This window comes from Magallana gigas, chromosome 7 (genome assembly GCF_963853765.1).
Source record: "Magallana gigas chromosome 7, xbMagGiga1.1, whole genome shotgun sequence".
NCBI lineage: Eukaryota > Metazoa > Mollusca > Bivalvia > Ostreida > Ostreidae > Magallana > Magallana gigas.
Window position 1 is genome coordinate 44,582,569 of NC_088859.1, and position 24,323 is coordinate 44,606,891.

A 24,323-nucleotide genomic window follows, 5' to 3' on the forward strand; every position below is an offset into this window, starting at 1 on the left:
TAGAATTCGCCTATAAGTTCAAAATGACTCATTAAATAAAACGAACGAATAAATAAAGCTAAACTTGTCTATTACATTCGACAAAGCGAAAGTAAGTCAAAGTCCATGGAGAAGTGTATACCCGGACTATGTAAAAATAGAGGTAACCATGCTTAAACCAATATGTCAGTTGCTATATGCAAGAAGATTATTACAAAGTCTTCCAATAATAGAGACCTCAAGCACAAGGTTCATCACAACCTCAAACTCAACGAATAATCGGACCTTCAAAAGTAGTTTCAGAGTGATCCAAGACACATCAATTGATCCTGTCGAATCTGAAAGAAATGAAAAGAATTATAAACAGCTATTAGATCAATATACAAAGCATGTTGAACTTGCAAAATCAGGAGGTGGTGAAGCCGCTGTTCATAGACACACACTGAAACAAAAGAAACTTCTAGCTTCTGAGAGACTCCGGTTGCTATTGGATGATGAAGAGGATTTCTTAGAGTTGGGGTTGTCAGCAGGCCTAGGGATGCCATATGGAGATGTTCCTCGAGCAGGAATGATATCTGGTATTTCAACACCTGTTGTATTACTTAATTTACTTGATAATATATTCATCTGACATCAAACATTATGGTTTTAGGTTTGTGATGGTTAGACCGGTTCAAATATCACGGTACTGATGTCAGATAGTTCAGTTGATTGGAAACCTGGCTAGAGATTCAGGAGACCCAAGTTTGAGTCCCAGTCTGCCCCATCATTATTTCTCCCATCCTGGTAAATTTGATGCCATGCCAACCCCTGGAACTCCTGGATTGGCTGTTCTTTCGCCCTAAAACGCGCTCGCCCTTGACGCCGTTCGCTCTAGTTTCCGTTCGCCCTAGGTCCGTACGCTCTTGACGCCGTTCGCACTGGGTCCGTTCGCTTATTTTTATATAGGATTAATTATATTTGTTGTGTATTCTGATCAATTTAAACATTATGAAGATATATATCAATTTATGAAAATAATACCACTTCTATAAATAATGACCATTTGACTTATGGTGGCATAACGTTACGGAAACTTGTGAATTGATTTATTTAATTTTTAGCTCACCTGAGCTGAAAGCTCAAGTGAGCTATTCTGATCACATTTTGTCCGTCGTCCGTCTGTCCGTCTGTCCGTCCGTCTGTAAACTTTTTACATTTTGAACTTCTACTCTAAAACCGCTTATCCAATTTCAACCAAATTTGGCACAAAGCATCCTTATGGGAGGGCGAATATAAATTGCAGAAATAAAAGTCCGATCTGTATTCAAAGCAGAGAAAACCTTGAAACTGTAGAAAAAGGGGGGTGCATTTTTAAAAATCTTCTTCTCAAAAACTACTGAGTCCAATTCAACGTAGTTTTGCCTAAATTATCCTTATGGGAAGGAAAATATAAATTGCAAAAATTAAGGGCTAATTCTGTTTCAAATCTGAGTTATTACGAAAATAATGATAAAGGAAAGGCGTGTTTCAGCTTCGGGCTCGGCATCCGGTAAAATGGGTAGGCAAGACTTGGCCTGGGCAAAACAAAAGATTGGCAGTTATTAATCTGCCAATCTCATTAAAATTTCAGGATATTTGATGGACCAGCATATTTGGATTCGCTGTAAATATTGCTGCAAAATAATGCGTATTTGGAATTGACGATTGTCGATCTGCCCCGGCTTTTATTTTGCCACGGCCCGTGTTTGCATACCCATTTTACTAAGACTCGTATTCCATACTTCTAAAACGAGGTTCTTTGTTTATTACTCCTACTGTACATGTGATCCTTGACTGTGTTTGTGTACATTTGTATAAACTGATTTTGAACCTCAAAACCTCAGTGAACTGGTCTTAAGTGAATAAAAGATTTGGAAATCTTAGGCCATTCTTTTTTCCCATTTTAAATGCTGAATAGGAAATACCAAGTTAAGAATCTTAAGCTGAATGTAATAAACTCATGTGAACAAAATATGACTCAAACCTAGGCGAACTGTAAGCTCTGTATCTTGCTTATAATTCTACGATTGATGCTGAAATTTTGGTTGAACATTAGAAATTCTATATGAATTAGAGTATGTTAAATACTTGTACAAACAAAATAAAAGAATGATATTCTGTATATACCTACTCTCTTTATACAATAAATAATGTGAAATCTACATCAATTTTGATAGTTTTTCAGACACGAGTAAATAAAAACGACATCTTTAAAACAGTTTCCATAGTTCTGACACATTTCTGTTGCGGGGATAAAGTAATTATCGCTATTCCTAAGAAAATATCACAGCGAAAAATGATCCTGGTTTGTACGCGAGGTAAATAACAGTCATTTAATTATAATGGAAAAGACAAATTAAATTTTTGAATGTTTTTAATTTAAGGAATTGAGCACATTGTTACAATTTTCTTCTTCACATCTATACATGTAGGATTTTTTGAATAAAATACAATAACTATTTTTTAAAAATACAATAACTAGTAAGTAGTTGATGAAAAAAATGTACGTATATGCTCTCTTTTTCGATCGCTTTACAAAGTGTGGGGGGGGGGGGGGGGGGGGGGCAGAACATAAATATTGGGAATTGGAAGTTAACAACTTAACAGTGTACCCCTACCAAATGTTTAGTTTTATATCTTGCGTAGGGTTTTCTTATTCTGGTAAAAAATAGTATTTCATGAAGGTACAATGTCAAAGATTACGTGTATGCAAAAATAAGTGTAAAATTCGAATACTTGACAATATTTATTTTTTGTTATTCTACCGAGAGACCATATGGCACAATATCTTTTGAACGCCCATTGTTGCTCAGGTGAGCGATGTGGCCCCATGGGCCTCTTGTTTTTAATGTTACTAAATTTAATTTTCTTATGTATTTATTTTGTAATTATAATAAATTTTACCTCATAATATAACCGTATCATAAATATGAAATTTATGGTTTTTGACGAGGGACCTATATATCAGAGGGCAGTCTGTGCAAAGTTACCATTAAAAAAACAACATGTACAGTTGCTGTATATAACTTTAAAAAGGATATCCCGCTAGATGCTTGTCTCCCCACACACAGTTATAAAAAAGTATGCAGACTAATTGTGCACCCGCCCGTTATGATTGCTCTGGAAATGCGTCATATTAAATAATAATGGAGCTTTGAATGAAATTACGACTTCAAATAGAACCAGGTGTAGTTTTCCTATGCTATGACAATGTATGTAATGTATACGCCAATAAACTACTACTACATATAAAATTATACACAAATTTGTGATTGTTCAAGCTATATAATTCACATAATGTCTTATGTTATTTATCAATAATACGTATACATACAAATAGCTATTTAACTTAATTTACTCAAGGTATATGTTTATATCTTATGTCGTTATGTATTTTATTTAGAGATCAAAGGATTGCGTTACGTAAATTCTTCCAAGATTCATTGTAGAATAGGTGATAATCATCAACTAAGCTTCTCAATGAGCCAATTAAGGTCTCAATTTCTTTAATTCTTTAAAAAAACACCAAGCGGATCATTATAAAAACAAGACGACGGCTATCGACAATTAACGGCAATAAAATCTTACAATTATACCAGGTACTACGTCTTTTTTGATGAAGGAAAAACATAGAATATACGAATAATTAATAAAAGTTAATAAGTTTTCAGTTATTAAGGTAAATGAAATAACTTATTATGTGGTTTATTGATAAACAAGGAGCGAACGAGGTTTAGGGCGAACGATAATTTGGGCGAACGATAATTAGAGCGAACGGACTTAGAGCGAACGGACTAAGGCAAACAGGTGGATAGGGCGAACGAACCCGATACCAAACTCCTGCCAGGGAAAGAACCTGGGGTTGAAAAAAAAATGGGATGGGAGAACCAAAGATGGACAAGTCCTGGAGTCGAACCCACACCCCTGAATCTCTAGTCAGGTGCTCTACCAACTGAGCTATCTGGTGTCTTGAACAAATCTGACCATCATGTTTTAATCATATTTCATTTATCTTTTGACCATACAGCTTCAACTTTTGAATACATGTCCCTTATTGATAATCAGTAGCTTATTGTGATCAATTCAGTGAATGATCTCAAGGTTTGATAACTGCATGCATTTGAGCTACAAGTATTACTTTCAGTGAATTCACTCAATTTTGGAAATGTATTTCTTTTCATATTTGACTTCTTTAAAACTAGGTATTGGAAGAATTCATGGAAGGTTATGCATGATAATTGCCAATGATGCTACAGTGAAGGGAGGTACTATTTACCCTGTTGCTCTCAAGAAACAGTTAAGAGTGCAAGAAATTGCTGAGCACAACAGACTTCCTACATACTATGTAGTTGAATCTGGTGGCGGCTTTCTGCCTCTTCAGGTAACGTTCAGATTCAGAAAAAAAAGTTGTTTAAATTTATCACAGAGCAGTACTGTAGATTCCTTATTATATGCGAGTACTTAATTCCACGATTCAACGATTTTCCATCAAGTTGCGAGAACATAAACTCGGGAAAATCGAAATTTTATCATATTTGAAATTCATGTAGTTTACATGTGTCCGAAAATTATAAGCGAGATTTTAGAATTTGCAAGATGGGCTTCTCGCGATTTTACACGGATATTAATTCATCACGTTTAATTAGGAATTTACAGTATAGAAACGTATTACATACATTGTATTAAACTTAAAATGAAAGTAGATAAGTAGAAAAATTCCCAAATTACCAATAAAATGTTGGTTTCTAATGAATTATGATCTACTGAGTATTTCTTATTTTCAGGCTGAAATATTTTTACCTGGAGGAAGGACATTTTATAATGAAGCAGTGATGTCTTCCTTAGGAATACCTCAGGTTGGGAGCAGAACTCAACATTGTATTTAACAAAGACCACAATGCTCTTAACATAAATCTGTTTTGTTGTTGTCTTGTTTTGTATGTGTTTTTGGTTATTTAGTTAGCAATAGTCTGTGGCAACTGTACAGCTGGGGGTGCTTATATACCCACAATGGCAGAGGAAGCTGTGATGATTCATAAACAAGGCTACATATTCCTGGGAGGACCACCACTTGTGAAGGCAGCTACTGGGGAAGTGATCAGTGCAGAGGATTTGGGTGGTGCAACGTTACACTGCAGGTATTATATCAATCTTTTTCATTTACAGATATTATTGCAATCACTATTTCTATGGCATTTTTGGCAAGTCATAAAACAACCTTAAATGTACAGGTATTACTGTACTGTAGCATTCATGACATCCCCATCTATAAATCAGTGAACATAGACATAGCATTAACATTAACATATTAACAATATACATATCTATGTAGTCATAATAATAGCTAATACAAATATGAAGATGATACATTTATCATGATTTGTATCAGTATTTCAACAGTCAGTTAAATCTCAAGGCATTCTGTCTTTTTTGAAAGCATACGAGGGTTGTCCCAAAATAGCGTAGACAAACGGCGTTATTCAGTTAATCGAAGACAAAGGAAGATGAAATTTGTGCCACAAAGGGTTAAAGAAATTTGCATTCAAATAATGTTTTAAAATCAAATATTGATTGAGATTAAATTAGTGAAATGAGAGCATGTTAGATTAGAAATTTGACATGCGGCGCAATGTCATAAACAAAAAGTTAAAATCAACATAATGAAATGAAAATTGGGAGGAAATGTACTTTTCTAATGAAAAAAATAAAAATGAAACATATATTAATATTTCATAATAATTCTATTATATACTTAGAAAATGTTTTGGCTATAACAAAACTTTTGAATATTTTATAGCGCGTGTTGTGACAAGTCGAAAAGTTAACTCGCAATAAAATGACGATGTCAGCGTTTAAGGCGGTGCAGCAGTAACTGATACAATTTTGTAAAGACCATGAAATAAATCCTTAGTGGACTTGGAAGTAAATGAAATTAACAAACTCGATTAGAAATGTGTTTTGTGAATAAGTAGTTAAACATCATTGAAAATATTTGAAAAATTATGATGACAATAAGTGGAAAAAAGAAACCCCGAACGATATCAATGGACGTCAAAATTCTGAAAGACACATTTCGGCAAGACGGACGTTAGACAACAAGTAATACAGGGCAAGTCCAGAGCTGACAGATCGTTTGTACTTCAGTTAGAAAATATTTCAAAAAAACAAAACTAGAAGTATATGTTGAATGTGAACTCAGGGTGCATGTTCAAATATACTATTTTTTTTTTAAAACATTTTCGAAAATAAAGCGTTATTGTTATCGTAAACGATGTGGAGAGTTTAGCAACAACGTAGAACTGGAAATTTTTGACGTCACACATTGCGCTGCCTGACAAAACTTGTTGTTTAATAATATATATTCATTTTCTCCAGAAATAAATAATGTACAGATTTGAATTTTTCAATATTGTTTGCCAAAGGGTAATTGAAAAAAACATAGAAGTCTAATGAAATTGCAGTGAACAGATTATAAAATATGTGTGCTGTCTTCATTATTTTGGGACAACCCTCGTATTATTAAATTAGAAATTCATGTTTGACACTCTGTCGCAGCAGTGACTTGGATATATAAATATATTTTTTCTACATTGATAGAAATACCATAGATTCATCTAAATATTATAAAAAACACATGTTACAATCACATTTTCATCAATTAGTGTGAGTGGCTGCACAGATTATTTCGCTGAAGATGAACCTGAAGCTTTTATGATTGGTCGAAACATTGCTGAAACTCTTCCATCCCATAACTCCTGTACATCGGAGTCAGAACCCCCTCTTTATGATGCTAACGATATACCAGGGCTTATTTCTCCAGAAAACAACATTGATATTTACCAGGTAACAAAATATTTATAACCTAAACTGTGAGATTTAAATAAACAATTGACATGATTGTTTCTGTTTAATAAACTATGTCCTAACTGTTTATTTACAAGTGTTTTGATACAAAAATAGTTTTTAATCCCTACATCTATCCAAACCCTCTTTAGCTGTTGATGATGACTGAATGCACAGAACATTGATGGCTGTTATTTTACAGATCATATCAAGAATCATTGATGGAAGCCAGTTTAGTGAATTTAAAAAGAAATTTGGGCCAACACTAGTCACTGGTTTTGGATACATTCATGGGTAAATTATGTCAGATTCTGTTTGCTAAAATATTTTCTTTTTAAATACAGTTAAACTTCGTTATCTTGAACTAGATGGGACTGTTTAAAAACTTTGAGATATCCAAGTATTCAAGATATCAATGGTAAAGCTTAAAAAACAAATGGTTGGGATTTACAAATCACTTCGACATATCTATTGTATTTGAGATATCAGTGTTCAAGATATCGAAGTTCAAAAGTACTGTAATGTATTACATTTGGCTGTGTATTCTATTTGGTGTTTTGGGGGAAAATGGCGTCCGCTAAATCAAGTACATCGCAGAATGTGAAATATATAAGAAAATGGGCTAAATCAAATCCACGCTAACTGGTTAAACGGTCATATTCCACCAAATATTGTACATGCTAAATGTAGTACGTTTACAGTATATTTTAAAAAAAAATCATTTAATAGATATTAGAAATGTTGTTTATCTACCACAAAATGTGAGTTGGTGATTTTGGATAATTCAGAACTTTGCCTAAGAATTTTTATATTATACATATTGTTTATAAAGCTGTTATTAATGGCTGTGCAGGTGCCTTGTGGGAATTGTGGGAAACAATGGCTGGCTGTCCGAGCATGCCGCAGACAAGGGAGCTCACTTCGTACAGCTGTGTTGTGAACGTAATATACCGCTGATATTTCTACAGAACACCCAGGATAACCCAGACCCACCATTGTCAGGTAATCGTCAATGCGTTGTAAATAGGTCATACTCCCTGATATTTGTGTGGAGTACCCAGGAACATGCACCCAGACCATTTTGATGGTTTACACTATACTGTAATATACTGGTAGTGTGTTTATAATGCTGCATGAAGCTGTGTTTTATTTTTGAATCATTTGTTTTAATTATTTCTTGTGTTGTTATGATGCCAGCACTAACCTATTTTTTAATACAGTGCATCTGTAGTCTTAAGAAGCACACACATAATTATATAAAAAGCAGCAACTTGAATGTTCATTGTAATAAAATTGTTTAATAATTTCAGGGGAAATGTATGGCAATCAGCTGAGAGCTCACGCCAAGATGATATCAGCGGTGAGCTGCTCCTGTGTTCCTCTCATCACCTTCATCATCGGTAATGCCATCGGACCAACAAGTTACGTCATGGTTGGTTTCAATCTTAATTATTTTTCTACTAATTTGTTTCAATTTTTAGGTGAATGTATGCTGATAGGTTAGAAAAATAAACTTATATGAGAATTATTCCTCATTAACTATCGTTGTATGGAGCACATGACAGTGACTGAAAGGTCGCTGGTTTAGATCCTGCTGTCAACACTTGATGTTGTGTGTTGTGCCCTTAGACATTGCCTCAGTCCATCCAGCTGAAATTTGGTACCAGCTTGGGTTAACCTGCAATGGACTGGTGTCCGACACAGGGGGAGTCAGTGACTTTCATCTGCTTAGCTCCACCGGGGATAAGCATTGGCCTTATGTGCCTTCATGCCACATAAAAGGATTTATTTTTGACTAACTAATGTTATAAGCAATACATGTACTGGTACATGCTTACTTTCAAAATGAGTCATCATTACCGTATTCTCCCCTGTGTCATACCCAATTGTCATATTCATTGTATTTATGAAATTTCAATACTAGAGAACTCTTTAAATGAAAATCTACTTTTGTTTATTTAACAGGCAAATAGATCCATGAGCCCAAACTTCCTGTTTTGCTGGCCAAATGCTGTGTTCTGTATAGACAATCCAAATAAAATTACTCAAGACCTTCTACAGGTGAGTGCTTTTATTATCTTTTTAAAATATATAACATATAATAATAAATGTGTTTATTTATTTCCTTTTTGTCCTAATTTAATTTTTCTATAATATTTTCTAGGCAGGGTCAAGCACTGGGGCAGATGTTGAGGCAGTAAAGGTCAAGGTCACTCAGAAAATGAACACAGAGACCACCTCATTTTATGCTGCCTCAAGAGTATGGAATGATGGGATAGTTCTACCTCAAGAAACACGCAAGGTAAATTCAATGGAATTCTTCTGTTCACTGTCTACTGATGCATGTAACTTGTATAAGAATGCAGAATGCTTGTAATGAAATCATTTAATACCCAAACACATTCAGCCAAGCTTATAGCTCATTAAAACTTCACTGCACTCTAATATGGCATAAATTGATTGATTTATTGATATTTACAGGTTGTTAGACAGTGCTTGGAGGTTGTGAATGCATACAGACAAAGAGACCAACCAAAGGCTCAAGTCATCAGGATGTGATCAGACCTTAGCTGTGATACGACACTTATATTGTTGATCTCTTAAGAATTAGTTTAGTTTTAAATGCACATAAATGGCATTTTCACCTGTAATTTGTAGCAATATGTAAACAGAAAAGAAAAATCTGAAATTTACATCTCATTTAATCTAATATTTCATCAAGATAACTTGACTTGTAAATTAGACATTTCATCTGATAATTGAGGAATTTCTCTGTGTACATGTGAGTTTGTTGTCTAAAGTACATCCCTATTCTGATGTTCTCTGAGATAAATGCACACACTGGCAACTGACGTTATATATTTTTCTCTAAATTATAAGGTAAGAGGTAGATATCTTTTATTATGAAAAAAATATAACGTTGGGTGCCTGTGGATGTGCACTCTGTCTTGTCAAGGGTGACATCTTGTTGTCATAAACTAACAGCTAGCTGCTGATAATCACATTGATCGTTTGCACTTTGTATATTTTTGATACTCAAAAAATATTTAACAAACATAATAAAAAACTTCTCTTCAATGAACATCTTTATTACATTTAATTGTATAGGGTAGGAAAGGGTGGAAACTGAATATTTGATATAACTGAAAGTTACTTAAAAAAGCTCTGTTAACTCTTTAGCTTGCCTGAACTATGTGGTGAAACATGATAAAATATTCGTGAAATAACTGGTGATATGGAAGTAAGTTGGTATACAAAAATAACAAGTTTAAACTATAATCCACTTGATTCTGTTCTCTGTGTTTGGAATGATCAAAGTTTTGGGCTCTTTAAGATTGTTGTCCAGATAAGCGATGTGGCCCATGGGCCTCGATTTGGTTTTTCTGTGTGGAAATAGTAAATGATTAAAATATTAAAAATGATGGTAGATATGAACTTTTTTAGATCAGCAATTAACAGCTCACAAGCGTCAACTTTTTCCCGGAATAAATAAAAATAGTCGTTTGTAAACCTGTTGTGTAAAGAAATACCCGGTATGTGTAATAAAACATGTAAAAAGGAACAGTGAGACTGAAACACTACTACACGACATTGGAAGTGTTTGATGATTGAAGTCGGATATGCAATTGAAAACCTAATCAGTTTAGAAAAAGTTAGGGTCCGCCAACATACCGCTTGCTTGTGCTTAAAGGAGCATTGTTACGATTTTGGCCCAAATTATTTTTCCGATTTTAATGTTTACAATGTTTTTGTAAGGCATTTTTAATAGTCAACGAAAATTTCAGTGTCATTCGTTGAGATATACTGGTAAGCAAGTTACAGAGCTTATTATTCTTTGCTATGTAAACAAAGCTTTTGTTTACATTTTGAATGTTGACGTGAAAATTCCAGTTTTAGACCTAGAAAGAATGTGTTATTACGTTAGGAACTGTTGTGCTTAAAATGAATAAGAGGATGGACAAATCAGCGTTAAAATTTATTTTTAATGGTATATTGAACCTATGTAAACAAAAACAGGGCACGAGCCTTGTTTACATGACAAAGAATTGTGAGCCCCTGTGTCTTGCTTATAACTCCACGACCAACTCTCAAGTTTCATTTGATCATTTGAAATGCGACCCAAATCGTGACTATGCATGCCCCTTTAATGTAACACTACAGAATTTACAGCGATTAGCAGAAATATAATCATGGAGGGAAAGATTGCTCAGATTGGCCTGGCAATATTTTTTCCGTTCTTATTTTAAATCATATTAATTTACCCGTCGTGTTTTTTGAAAGGTTCATATTTTTTCTTATATAAAACATTTTAAGATATATAAACCTGTCGGAATTAGGTTATAATATGTTAACGTTTTATCTTGGACCTCTTTACATGAATGTTACTATATAGAAATGTTTACTCTGGCTAAATCGCTCTCATTTTTTTATGACATGTAGCGATTCTATTACAATGCATGATCATCATTATACCATTGAAATGTGATGAAGGATTCGGAACAATTTAATCTGAACGTCAGTTGTCACTGCCGCCTTCTTGGTCATCGGTGGACATCTTTACGATAATTTGTGGAAGTCTATGAAAAAAATGGCGAATACTCTGGCAATCACTATATCTGGAATTGATGCAATCATCTTTTGAATACGAAACTGAAACCCATTCAACTACACGTGGAAGTTATCGCAACGAACTCTTGAACTTGTTGGGAGTAATCTGTAAGATTTGTGCCATGTTGTTAGTTTTGAATTTACCAGTTTTACCGGGTGGCAATAAATTATCACCGGGGAAAATAAGATGTTTCTGTATATCCGGTGACAATATGACTAAAATGCTCTATAAAAACACTTTATTTGAACTTTAGGTCGGTATGGGTGATTTCTGGGAACACAAAAACCTTATACCTGAACAACCAGAAACCTAATCCCTCTCTCGGCAATAGTGTATATCACAATATAGCTAAGACTGAAAACAATAGAAATTAGCACTTAAACACGAGTGACATATGTCATAGAGCAAAACTTCAATCTGAGTGAGTCAAATGAAAGATGGAGGTGTAAGAGTTAATAAGATAATTAGGCAATTATAATAATAAAATGGTACATTTGTGAATTCTTTTGAAAATAGATAATAGTAGGTCAAATTTCACGAAAATGTCTTCAACAAGAGTTTGTCAAAATTTCTCCCCATGGTAAAATACAAAATTCACACAAAGTTGTCATGTTGCAAGTTTTGTATTAATTTTCTGCCATCCGGTAAGTTCAAAATTTACAACATGGCATTTACTTAATTTAAGGGGAAATTATTATAATGTTCTTTGAGGATGATTCAATCATTCCCATTTATAGTTGCAGAAATCGCTTCAAATCGTCGAAATCACGCATAAAAAGTTAAAAACCGAAGCCGTTGCAAGCTTCTTTCGAACTTGTTGCGATAACCTCTGCAAGTCGTCACAATCATCCAATCCATGAAAGTCGCTTCTATTTCGTAAAGTGATCGCAGTCATCTTGCTACGTCGTTACAACCGACTCTTATAGACCTATTACATCATTGCAAACTTGCGTTAATCTTTTGGGTCTCTGGAGAAGGCAGCAATCTTGCAATAACTTGTGGTGTTCTTGTAATTGTCCTTGTAAGACCTTACAATTTTTACGATAATCTCTCGATCTGAGTTTTTGCAAGCATATCTGGAATTTATGTCTGTAGGAATTAATTGTAGAATTAATTACTCTGTGGTGTAACGTGCTTGTATCGACGTCCTGTTCATCGGCTACAGATCAGTGACGACAGTATTGATTTCTAGAAGATCCGCCTCTCTACAGCGATTTCATGATAAATATTTTAATTTAAAAAAGGGTTTAATATAAACAGAACGTATCAAATTCTGTCACCCGACTAAAATGTGTTTACTGTTGATGGCAGCGCCGTATAGACGTCATTGTTTACGGATGTATATTCAGAGTATGACATAACATAAAGAAAACTCGCGTGTTTTTCAATCCGCTGACGTTATATTACGGATGACTAAGTAAGTCGGATATTGTCATTTAAACTCCCTAATCAGCGGTTTTCGTTTGCTGTGGACATTCCTAGAGGTCCAGGTGTGGAATCAGCTGATAACAGACCTATACAGGTAGGCTAACTTTGTCCTTTATTAACAGAATCATATCCTTTGCAAAAATGACACAATGCAGAAAACGATTTCGTCGAAATTAACCTGCTTTGTTTTATTACATTGGGTATATGATGGGTATTTAGTATTACGGACAGGTAAATGTGTACTACAAAATTTAATCTATCTGCAGTTTAAAAACATTGTCACACTCCAATAAAAACTTACAGTTGACGTCCTCATTCAGTGAAACATTTATGGGTAAACATATCTGTTCCCCCTGAGCAATAACCACACAACACAAAAGGGATATCACGTACAAATCGAAAGCTGGATATCTTTGCATGAATGTTCCTTTTCTCATTATAGGAATACCACGTACGGAGTCAAAAACTGTGTTCTTTTATGTGCACACATTCTATTTCATTTCTTCCGTTAGCGATGTATATAAGGGGCAATGGATGAGGAGTATACACCCCAAATACGCCCCACCCACCGGCTTGAGCTCCGTGTGAGAGGACTGGTCAGCAATATCAGAGAGGGGTGAGTATATTTTAATATAGTTAATATCGAACATGTATATATATATTTTAGACTACATCATGTATAACAATTATTACTTTATAACTGTTGGTCCGGAAAAAGAGATTGGGGGATGTTATGCGATATCATACGTATACCCAGCCACCTTTTATGTCCTTGAAATATATCGTTGACATATGCATGTACATACCGGTATGTAAGACTTATGACGATTTCAGGGAGGGGTGTTGAGTTGTGTGTGAGCAGTAAGCAGTCCCATCCACTGACTTGATAAAACCTGTGCGAGAAGTCTCATGAAAAGATTACACAGGGTTGAGATTTCTGAGTTGTTTTTTTTTTCACATTGTAAACCATGCACGACACAATTTTTGACCGGGGTCGGGAGGGGGTAAATGCATGTATCATTGTTTTTCGGAGGAGGGGGAGGCAGGTCCTAATGGTTTACAAGTGCAATATATCTAAGATAAAAGGGCAATTCTTAAGGAACAATTTTGTTTACGAAGTAAAGGGGTAAGCTATAGCCCCTGTTCTCCCTTTGCATCGCCACTATAGTCATGATGTCATCGTCTGCATACAATGTGCGAGGTACGCTCCCCTTAGTGAGCCTTATAGGTAACTCTGTCTCTTCTTATTTTTGAAATGTTTTACAGGTAGTATTGTTATGTGTCACCTGGCCATGGAACAGAATAAAATAAAATGGAATAGGATATCAATACCGGATATATGTTGTACTTTTAATTCACGGTCAATAAAAAGCATGAAACGGTTGAATAAATCAAAACATGTACAAATATAGAATCAAAACGTGTACAAATATAGAATCAAAACATGTACAAATATAGAACAAAACGTGTACTTATCTATACATTTGCATCGAAATTCATAATTTTGTGACCAATTACAGGACTTTGAGATACGGGTCTAAAACGACCATTAAAATGATCATTTTTAATTTGCTGTGTACACAGGATTTATTTGCACAGATGTAGCCTGTCAGAAGCTTACTAGTATTCTTAAATCTAATTTGTTTCAAATGCCATTAATTTACAAATATGACATTTTACGAGTATAGTTAACCTCTTTCATAGACGTTTGCACAACAATGCTTTATTCCTCCATAAAACATTGAGCGCAAGTTTGAACAAATATTGTAGTTTCTTCAAGGATATTACTACCCCAAGAGTAATTACAAATAGAAAAAAATTGCTTGATCCAGCTTTATTTAAAGTATTTTGTGTTCCATATGAAAAACGTCAATAAAAATGTCTCATTTCGACTAGGTTTGAGATTTCACGTCTTTTCTGCCACTGTAAATTGTATACACAGATCATCATTGTTTTACATACTTATCTATGGACATGTCTTCTTTTCATAATTATAGTAATTTCATATTTAATTTTTTTTTATTTGGACTCTGAATTAAAACTTTCAACATATCCTGTTCGATATCCAAAAAATCATTATCGCAAAAAAGGGTTACCAGATGTATTTGTACTTTCTCTGCTGTGATAATACACAAGCTTCTCTCCTCTATATTATGCTTCTAGAAAATATCCAAGAAGTACTGTCATGTTGCGAAGTGTCGGTCTTGGTTTTTTTTTAAAACTCTGACTCTCGTCTGCTTCAGTCCATACATCACCCACAACTACATCGCAAGTCATGTCCAGTTCCTGAAGAAGGTGAACGAAGGGAGAGGTCGGCAATACAATGTGTGGAGGATCCTCCCCGTCGGGGGCAAGTTCAACTCCCGGGGGGATGTCCTGGCCCTGCTCGTCTGGTACTTGATGCTGGTCTATGCCGCGGTTGCTATCCCTGTGAGTGGTTTGTATGGCAGTAGAAAGATCACATTGATACATCCATACGCTGCACAGTAAAATGTGTTTTACAGCAACAGGTACGAGCGATTTTGATTCGTTATAATATAACTCGATCGATGCGATAGGTAAGGATAACCTGACTGCACTGTAAACGTGAATTCTAATGAAATTGTGGTTTCTCTGTCGGGTGTTGCAATATCTGCTAATAAAATGCAATCAAAAAGACTTGAAAAAAATATTATTTGGGAAAGTAACGAACTCGATAGATCAAAATGTCAGTTAAAATGTAAAATAAGAAAAAAAAAGAAACCAAAAAACCAACAACAACAAACGGGGAAATGATAAAAAGAGCCATCAGTGGCCTGGTCACCGCGTAAAGCTGTTCTGCACCACAATATCGACAATTATGCATTTTGCATCATTGGACATCGGAAGCGTTATGCGAGAATTCTAGACGATAACGATAATTACCCATTACCAACTGCTTGATTTATAAACTCTACTTACCAACTCAGGAAAAATAACATTCAAAAGCAAATATGTTAAAATATTGTACGTCAGAAATGTAATTTTCGTATATACTCTTCACTTGGTCCTATTAATGTAATGTCTAGAAGTTAATATAATGTAAATTTGAAATCATGCAGGCATTACTATATGTATTGTAAGTTACAGTTGTATAAAGTGACTTAGTAATATGTCCAAAGACCCGGGTGCCAATTAATTGAAATTTCGATATATACTTTGACATACATGTGTCATATATGCACAATTTCAATATAATAAACAGTTACTTACTTTACTTATAAAAGTAAAAAAAAAAAATGAATAAGAACGTGGTGCAAGGAGGGAAAAGATTTGTTTCATTAATTACCCCTAATATTATCAAGGTGGTATGAGACATCTAAAGATATTAATGTGGACAGAAGTACATAATGCGTGTCATCAAAATACTTCCACCGTTTTAGAGTTTTCAGATTTTGCAATGTTTGACCAGAAAATAGTTTTAATTTTTTTTTTTGAAAGGTAAAAAGTATATAAACCCCAGCGAGATTCAAACTCATGCCTTACATATTCATAATCAACGACCTAACCCATTGCGGTACGCAGTTAGGAAATAATTTTGGTAAAGAAAAATCATAATATTAAGCTTGAATTTATTGTTTATTACAATAGGATGTTCATCACAATACGGAGGTGTCCCGTGTAAAACACTTTTGCTAGCCGGCTAGCGAAGGTGCGTGTAAAATTATTTTGAGGAACTGTTCCTCCAACTTTTATTTCTTTTGATGCTTCGTGCCTTAAATGCACAGCATTTGTAGAAAAATAGACTTCAAACGAAACTGCCTACATTTTCTTTGATGCAACGTGCTTTAAAACACCTACAAAGTATGTGCATGTAAGTCTCAAGTTTATAGAACAAGTCATTTACATGTATTTCACTCAAAACCATGAATTACCGGAAAGAAATAATATAGATATTACAATTTGTTTGCCAGGGAGAGTCAATTTGCTTATCATGCAGTGTAATTATCTTTAAGGTAGTCCTATACTCGGCACTAAATGGGCTCAATCATTAAAAGCTTAGCTTTAAATGATAAATATACATTCTAGAAATACATATACAAAAGAAAATATGCATGTTTACATGCTAGTTTGTTTGTTATCACCTCTCAGACGGGTGTACCCCCTTGCGAAAATTATTGACAATTATGAAATTTGCCAGACGTCCGTTTTTCCTCAAAATAATTACAAATTTTGGGAAAATTAGAACTGAACATGCAAAATAGAGTATAAATATTTATTTAAGCCATATCTTATCAATAATTTTGCGCAATTTTTTGTAAGTAAGTACGCTTTATGGACCTGATGTATCACAATAGAATACAAAAAATGCAATGCTAGTATCGCGTTTGGTAATTTTTTTTACTATTTTATGGACTCAAACTTAAATTTATGGTGTTTATTCTATAGATTGACATCTTAGAAAAAAGATTTGGTAAAATAAATTATATGTTGACGGATTACTTTTCACGCTATAAGCTCTAAACCAAGTAGACCCTGACGAAAATCACATGTTGCTACAGTTTTCTGCCCTGATCTGTCAACAATGTTAGATATCATTTAAAAATTAATTAATTGACGATTGATTAACTTCGAAATAGCTTCTGTCTCTAAATTAAAACCGGTTTTAGTAAAAGAAAAAGAAAAATTCGGGGGGGGGGGTCAAAACAAAGAAGATATAAGCATACCTGAGATCCTGGTCAATCAGAAACTTCGTTTTTCATTTTACTTTAACAGAATCGAGTTTCTCAGCATTAATCATTTCTATCTCTCATAGAATACATATATTACCGTTCTAATATTGCTTATTATTGCCATTGTTTACAACAGCGATGTAGAGCAAAATCAATACCGGGTATCAAAAACGCTTTGTAAAAGTCGAACCAATATTGTAAAATCCGTATTATGACGTAGTGCGATACTCGGACTACTTTAAAAGAGCTGCGGGATTTGTTGACAAGACGCTAAACACCTAGCGCACAAATTAAAGTATACTAATCCTGATTATCTTATCTTAATCGTTCTTTTCATCGGCATTTACATGCAGGCATTGTTTACCAAATACTTGCTAATGGGGGTATTTTGCAAGCTAAGTTTGATTGTACATAATTAGGTCAAGATTCCCATCCCATCACCATCTCTTCGAAAGCAGATGCCTATTAAATATGACTCTAACATGTTGATGTAAATTAAGGCTCTAGCTGTGAAAATATGAAACTGCAGGACTGAGTATTTCATTCAATATGTTATCAGATTGTTGTTACATTATTCGTATACGAGTGTTGATTAGGTAACAATATTAGATGTCTTAGTCGTCGCTAATGACAGGAAAGCTAATCATTCAATTTAAAAGAAGAATAGATAGATTATCTATTTCCAATAGGGCATCACAAAGAAATAACATAGTTAAAAAAACAAATTATGTAAGTAAATGTAATATAATTGATAATTATAATATCTTTCTTTATTTGCACAAGACATACATCTTATGACAAATGTTGTTACATATGATAAAAATGCAATATTGCAATAATGGTATGGTACATGTACAAATATACATAATAGTGATATTGTGTTCGATCCGAGTTTAGCTTTAGAAACAGCCAATATGTTCTAAGTTTAAGTTTAAGTTAATGTTCTAAGTTTTCATCAGTTAAGTTTAGTAATTCGCCCAGATGATGTGCACCAATTTCTTTTGGCTGTTATGTTTGAGAAGCAAAAATGCGCCGGCTCAAGTATTAATGATTTACAACTCCAAGATGCTAAAAGAAAACCCCATATTATTTCTAAAAATACAAGTACGTGTATGATTCTATTATATTACCATGATTTATCTAGATTTGTCAAGTGGTTGTGCAGAATATTTATGCAACCTAGTCCGACTTTTTTGATTGGGTTCGAATCCCGGAACAATTAAAATCTGTTTTATACAGTATAATATTAATTTTAATTTCACGAAAAGGTAATCTAGACTATTTAAGAATTTCAGAACAAGGACATGTAAACGTTTGTTAATATTTTGCATTGCGTGCATAATTTTTTTCAACATTACTTACTGTGCGAAGTCCCCATCATAAACTTGAATCATAAACATTTTCTTCTGAACAAGGGATTTCAAAACGATGTATGCATCAATATAGAAAGGATTTTTCTCACCTCACATTTTTAGAATGAAAAAAAAAACCAGTGTGTGGTTTTAAAAGATGTAGGTACATGTTGTTAAAAGCAAAAAAAAATCATTAAAAAGTACAAATCGGTGATAAAGCAATAGTTAGATGAATATATTTACAGATTAATGTGTTCCACCTTCGTATCTAGATTAGGCGTTTTTAAATGATATAGAAACATGCGATATATATATATATATATATATATATATATATATATATATATATATATATATATATATATATATATATATATATATATATATATATATCATTTTCTTTATATATATAAATATACGATTTTCTTTGTTTTCTTTATATATATCATGTGGCACTTACGGGCTTCCGTAGAAAGGCATATTTAATAGGCAACCGAAATTTAATTGTCATTTGTTGAGTTATAAGCGTGTTACAGAGCTTGAAATTCTTCGCTATATAAACAAAGCGTTTGTTTACATTTTGAACGTTGAAGTAAAAAAGTAAAAAAAAAAATGTTTAAACGGAACTATCTATGCTTTAAATAAAAAGATAGACAAATAAGCTGGAAAAAGATTTTCACTGGTATATTGAACCTATGTAAACAAAAACAGGGCACGAGCCTTGTTTACATGACAAAGAATTGTGAGCTCTGTATCTTGCTTATAAATCTACGAAAGATTCTCAAATTTTATTTGATCATTAGAAATGCATTTTTAAAGCATTGTAAATAATACATACATAGAAATAGAATTGGACCAAAATCGTGACCATGCTCCTTTAAAGGCTTACGCAATATTATACACGTAATTCAAAAGTAACATTGTAAAATGAAGTTGATTATAAACCACTCATTACACTTTCAAGCTGTTAAGATGTGCCTCGTTACATTGATTCTTTGTGTACTGTGTTTTTAGCTTGCCTGTTTCTGTGAGGTGACTTCTATCAATGTCGCTAACCTGATCGTTCTCGCCATCATGTGTGTGTATCACCTCACGGCCATCTATCTCGTCGTCTCCAACATGAAGAAGCTTAAAGCCCTGTGGTGCACCACTCTGGTAAGTAATTAATAAATCATCTATAAAAATACCTAAATATTTTATTCACATAATATAGTAAGATACATTTTTATAAAATACAGACGCACCCTGCGCGGACCTGTGGTGTGAGAGGTGTATGGGGACACCCCCCCCCCCCCTGGAAATTTCTATTTGATTAAAATCACATGGTATATATTTACCAAAAAAAAGGCCTCGGACCCCCCTCCCCGGCAAACCCAATTATCCCCGCATGCCCATTAATTCCTTTGCGGTCCAATTTTGATAAGCTTATTTTAGGACAAACTGGACTGAGTTCAAACGTGCATTAGAACAAAAACAAACTGAAATAAACTTCTTTGAAGCGAATAATGCGCACAAATGTAAATTCTTTACAGTATCTATATCGATCCAAACAATCAACTACATGAAGGGGAAAAAGAAACGTTTCAATTTCAATAGTGTTACATGATAACTGCATGGTATTTCAAAAATATAGTTGTTTCTTCGATTTATTCAAATCTTAATAGCCTCTGGTGGAATATGTTTAATCCATTGAGTAACGGCATCTTACACAGAAATTATGTGTAAAATATGAAAACTGTTCCTATGGTTACCAGGTTGAAAATTAGGAATTTGAATATTTGAGACACTTTTGATAGAATCTTACAAGTTATCCGATTTTTAAAAGTATTTAGATGGAATTGTCTTAACTTTCAAACATAATAAATGAAACTTAATTTTAAAAAGAATTGCAATTGTTATGATGATTTCCAAAAGGCAAATATTTTGCAGTAAATTTCTCTGGTTCTCACATTTCTCTGGCTGAAACGATTCAGATTTTGTTTAGTTCAGTTCTATTAAGAATATTTTGTTTCTGATATTTTCAATCTGATTCAGTTAGTACGTAATTTTTTTTAAAAGATTTTTTTTATATACTGAGTAGATATAACTTATAATTGTATGATAAAGTATCTTCAAATAATGAAATACAGTTGGGCAGAGTGTACAATCATGTAAGTGGAAATATAAACAGTCTTGTTTTTATATAATTCAAATCCTTTATTCACTTAAAACCAGGTCAGGAATATGAATTACATGTTATACAGAAATATATAGGCCTACAAATAAACGAAAAGAATTGGCAAGAATTGGAAAAAGTACATTTGGTTGCAAAGGTTTTAGAAAGAGCAGACATCTGTTAAATTGTTATGTCTTTATAAATTCAGACAATTGTTACTTTTAGTTACTATTTTCAAACTTCAATTTTCAACTTGATATTTTGATTTTTTACATAAGGATTTAAAAAACATTGAAGATATCCAATACATTAGATTTCTTAATTGTCGGTATTTAATATATAGGTTCTATTGTAAATTAAATTTTTTGAAATGCACCAAAAAACAAATCGCAGCTCCCGCGTATTGGACGTAAAGAATAGTTGTGTTTCGAATTTTTTTTATCAAAATTTCATAGCGACACTGCTTTTACGAGCAGCTACAATTCTTAAGACATAAACGGCAATTTTTACAAGATAGCAACAAGGAATGTAACCAAAATGTATTGAAACATGAATGTAGGTGAAAACAAGAAATGTCTGTGGTTGGGACATTAAAAGTGATAAAAATATATCAAATACTATACGAAAGCCCATTGAGCTCATTTTCGTGGCTATTTTTTTTTTTCAATTTTCGCGAATAAACGCAAACGTTACTCGTTTAATCGTGATACTTTCGATTTATTTCGCGAAAGTTAAGTGTCGCAAATTTTCCATTTTTTCTAAGAAAATAAGCTAAAAATAATTTTGTATTAATAATCTTTTTAAATGAAAAAATAGAAATGACGAAATACATACATGTATTGAAAAAATCACCTTTTTTTCTTGTAGACGACAGCAGACAAATACATTGGCCTACAGAATTATTTTATAGACATTACTGCAGACAATGCGAAAGAAATACACTGTGTTACTGCCAGTCAGAAGACGAAAATTGTACAGAACATGACCAACCACAGAAGTACACTCTCATTTTTTACATAATAAACTCAACTTGTGCCAAAGCGGGCATGTAGCAACGGGAAGGGGGGGGGGTGTTCTTTCCCTTTTTTGTCAACCAACCATTATCTAATATTGGAAACATGTAAGCTAAGTCGTCTCTCATTTTTTTTAGCACAGTGAAAAAAATAATATTGAAAGTTGATACATGTACGCAAGTTCTATTTTGCTATATGAAACAACTGATCCCCTCTTCCACCCTTCAATCCTTACGAAACAGAGATTTGAAGTTTGAATGTTATTATGATTGTTGCCGATTTATAGTTCTGCTCTCCCTTTTTAAAACAAAAACGTGCCAACGAAGACAAGTTAGTTATGATGAATGAGATATTAAATTTCACAAATGCAATAAAACCAATGGAAATATTAAGAAATAACAAGTATCAAATCTGAATGAAAACAGTAAAAATTCCAATAACTGGTGTGGTATTTTCTTTAGACTCACACCTGAACTCTGGTCTTTGCAGTGAACCAGGTGGTGCTGATGTTGATGACGGCCTCCTATCTCCGGGGCCGTCGGCGGGACCCCATCATCTGTCTGTCCGTGCTGGCGGTGTTGTGTCTGGTGGGACTGGTGGTACAGCTGGAGACCATGAGGGTTGTACTTCACGACCACTGATAAATTCAGGGGCAAAAGTTACTGACCCAGGGGCAAAACGTTCCGACCCGGGGGCAAAAAGTACTGACCCAGGGACAAAACGTACGGACCCAGGGGCAAAAAGTACCGACCTAGGGACAGAAAGTATACTGATCAAGGGACAAAAAGTACCGAATCAGGGACAGTGCCATGTCATATCTGTGACCATTGATACAGAGACAGAAAGTACTGACCCATATCTTTGACCACTGATACACACAGTGACAAAAAGTACTTACCCATACTTGTTATAATTACAGTGACAGAAAGTACTGCCCCATATCTGTGCTAACTCATTAATTCCTCATCTTTTACTGACTCTTGGAACTATAGATCTCAGATCATTAGTCCATACTAAAAAGCTGCTGTTAATTGTTTTATTGCATCATCATCATCATTTTAATGTGAATATTGTGTATTGTGACATGTATCAATTGTTTAAGATATATAATTTTAGAACTCTATGTGACATTTATTGGAAAATAAACTTCCAAGTATATGACACATTTGTTCTCTTTACATTCAGTTAAAAAAAAATTTGGAGATTCATAATTGTAGCTTACTTTTTTCACATACAAATAAAGACATTATTGATACATCTTTTTACTATAGAGTATAGTCCTATGCAAACACTGAAGTTACAAACATCAAATATTAGACATTTTGCTTCATTTCATACATAGAAATTGTATGCATTTTAATTAGGGGTGTCAATTTACTTGGACAGTCTGGTCAAATAATGTGGGGCTTGATTCAAGCAGATGTCGAGTACTCAATTATTTATTTAAAACAGTGCGTCCTTGCCCGATTCATTATCAAGTCAGCTACAAAGTCAGACAAATAAACCCATCAATGAAAATAATTTTATTAGATATTTAAATATCCATGTGTGTGACTTATGGTCATAAAAAAGTATAATTTATGTGGTTTAAAGGGCCCTTAACCTTCTAATTTGCTACACGTTAACAAAATTGTTACTGGCTTACATGACAGAGTTCATCATAGAGGCCATGGGTTTTTTTTTTTTTGGTTGTAGCTTCTAATTCAGATTAGAAAGGTGCAAATGTTTGTTTCATAGTTTTTTCTTTATTTAAGACATGAAATGATGAAGTGTCAATCAATCTATAAACTATTATTTTAAGTGACCAGAAGAGGAATCAAGTTTTCGATTGTTTATTCCTTGAATGGTGACAGCTTTTTTATGATTAAGAAAGATCATAGAGGCCATGGGTTTTTTTTTTTGGTTGTAGCTTCTAATTCAGATTAGAAAGGTGCAAATGTTTGTTTCATAGTTTTTTCTTTATTTAAGACTTGAAATGATGAAGTGACAATCAATCTATAAACAATTATTTTAAGTGACCAGAAGAGGAATCAAGTTTTCGATTGTTTATTCCTTGAATGGTGACAGCTTTTTTTATGATTAAGAAAGATCATAGAGGCCATGGTTTTTTTTTGTTGGTTGTAGCTTCTAATTCTGATTAGAAAGGTGCAAATGTTTGTTTCATACTTTTTTCTTTATCTAAGACATGAAATGATGAAGTGACAATAAATCTATAAACAATTATTTTAAGTG

The 24,323-nt window shown here is 33.6% G+C and overlaps 2 protein-coding genes across 3 annotated transcripts; both read left to right on the plus strand.

Moving 5' to 3' along the window:
* Positions 1 to 80: 80 nt before the first annotated feature.
* Positions 81 to 9,921, plus strand: LOC105337945 (uncharacterized). The gene is made up of 11 exons (XM_034458829.2): positions 81 to 557; positions 4,203 to 4,381; positions 4,785 to 4,856; positions 4,960 to 5,138; positions 6,663 to 6,843; positions 7,046 to 7,137; positions 7,697 to 7,845; positions 8,154 to 8,275; positions 8,809 to 8,904; positions 9,008 to 9,145; positions 9,325 to 9,921. The coding sequence occupies exons 1-11, from the start codon at positions 149 to 151 to the stop codon at positions 9,400 to 9,402; spliced, it is 1,695 nt and encodes a 564-aa protein (XP_034314720.2). The 5' UTR covers positions 81 to 148; the 3' UTR covers positions 9,403 to 9,921.
* Positions 9,922 to 12,744: 2,823 nt separating this feature from the next.
* Positions 12,745 to 23,254, plus strand: LOC105337946 (uncharacterized). 2 transcript variants are annotated; one of them, XM_011442895.4, is made up of 6 exons: positions 12,745 to 12,974; positions 13,393 to 13,496; positions 15,124 to 15,310; positions 19,938 to 20,078; positions 21,946 to 22,075; positions 22,581 to 23,254. In XM_011442895.4, exons 2-6 carry the CDS (start codon positions 13,411 to 13,413, stop codon positions 22,730 to 22,732), a joined length of 696 nt encoding a protein of 231 aa, XP_011441197.3. In that variant the 5' UTR covers positions 12,745 to 12,974; positions 13,393 to 13,410; the 3' UTR covers positions 22,733 to 23,254. The 2 variants fall into 2 exon arrangements, with proteins under 2 accessions (XP_011441197.3, XP_065921311.1); XM_066065239.1 differs by having other exon boundaries at positions 12,746 to 12,974; positions 13,323 to 13,496.
* The last annotated feature ends 1,069 nt before the right edge of the window (positions 23,255 to 24,323 follow it).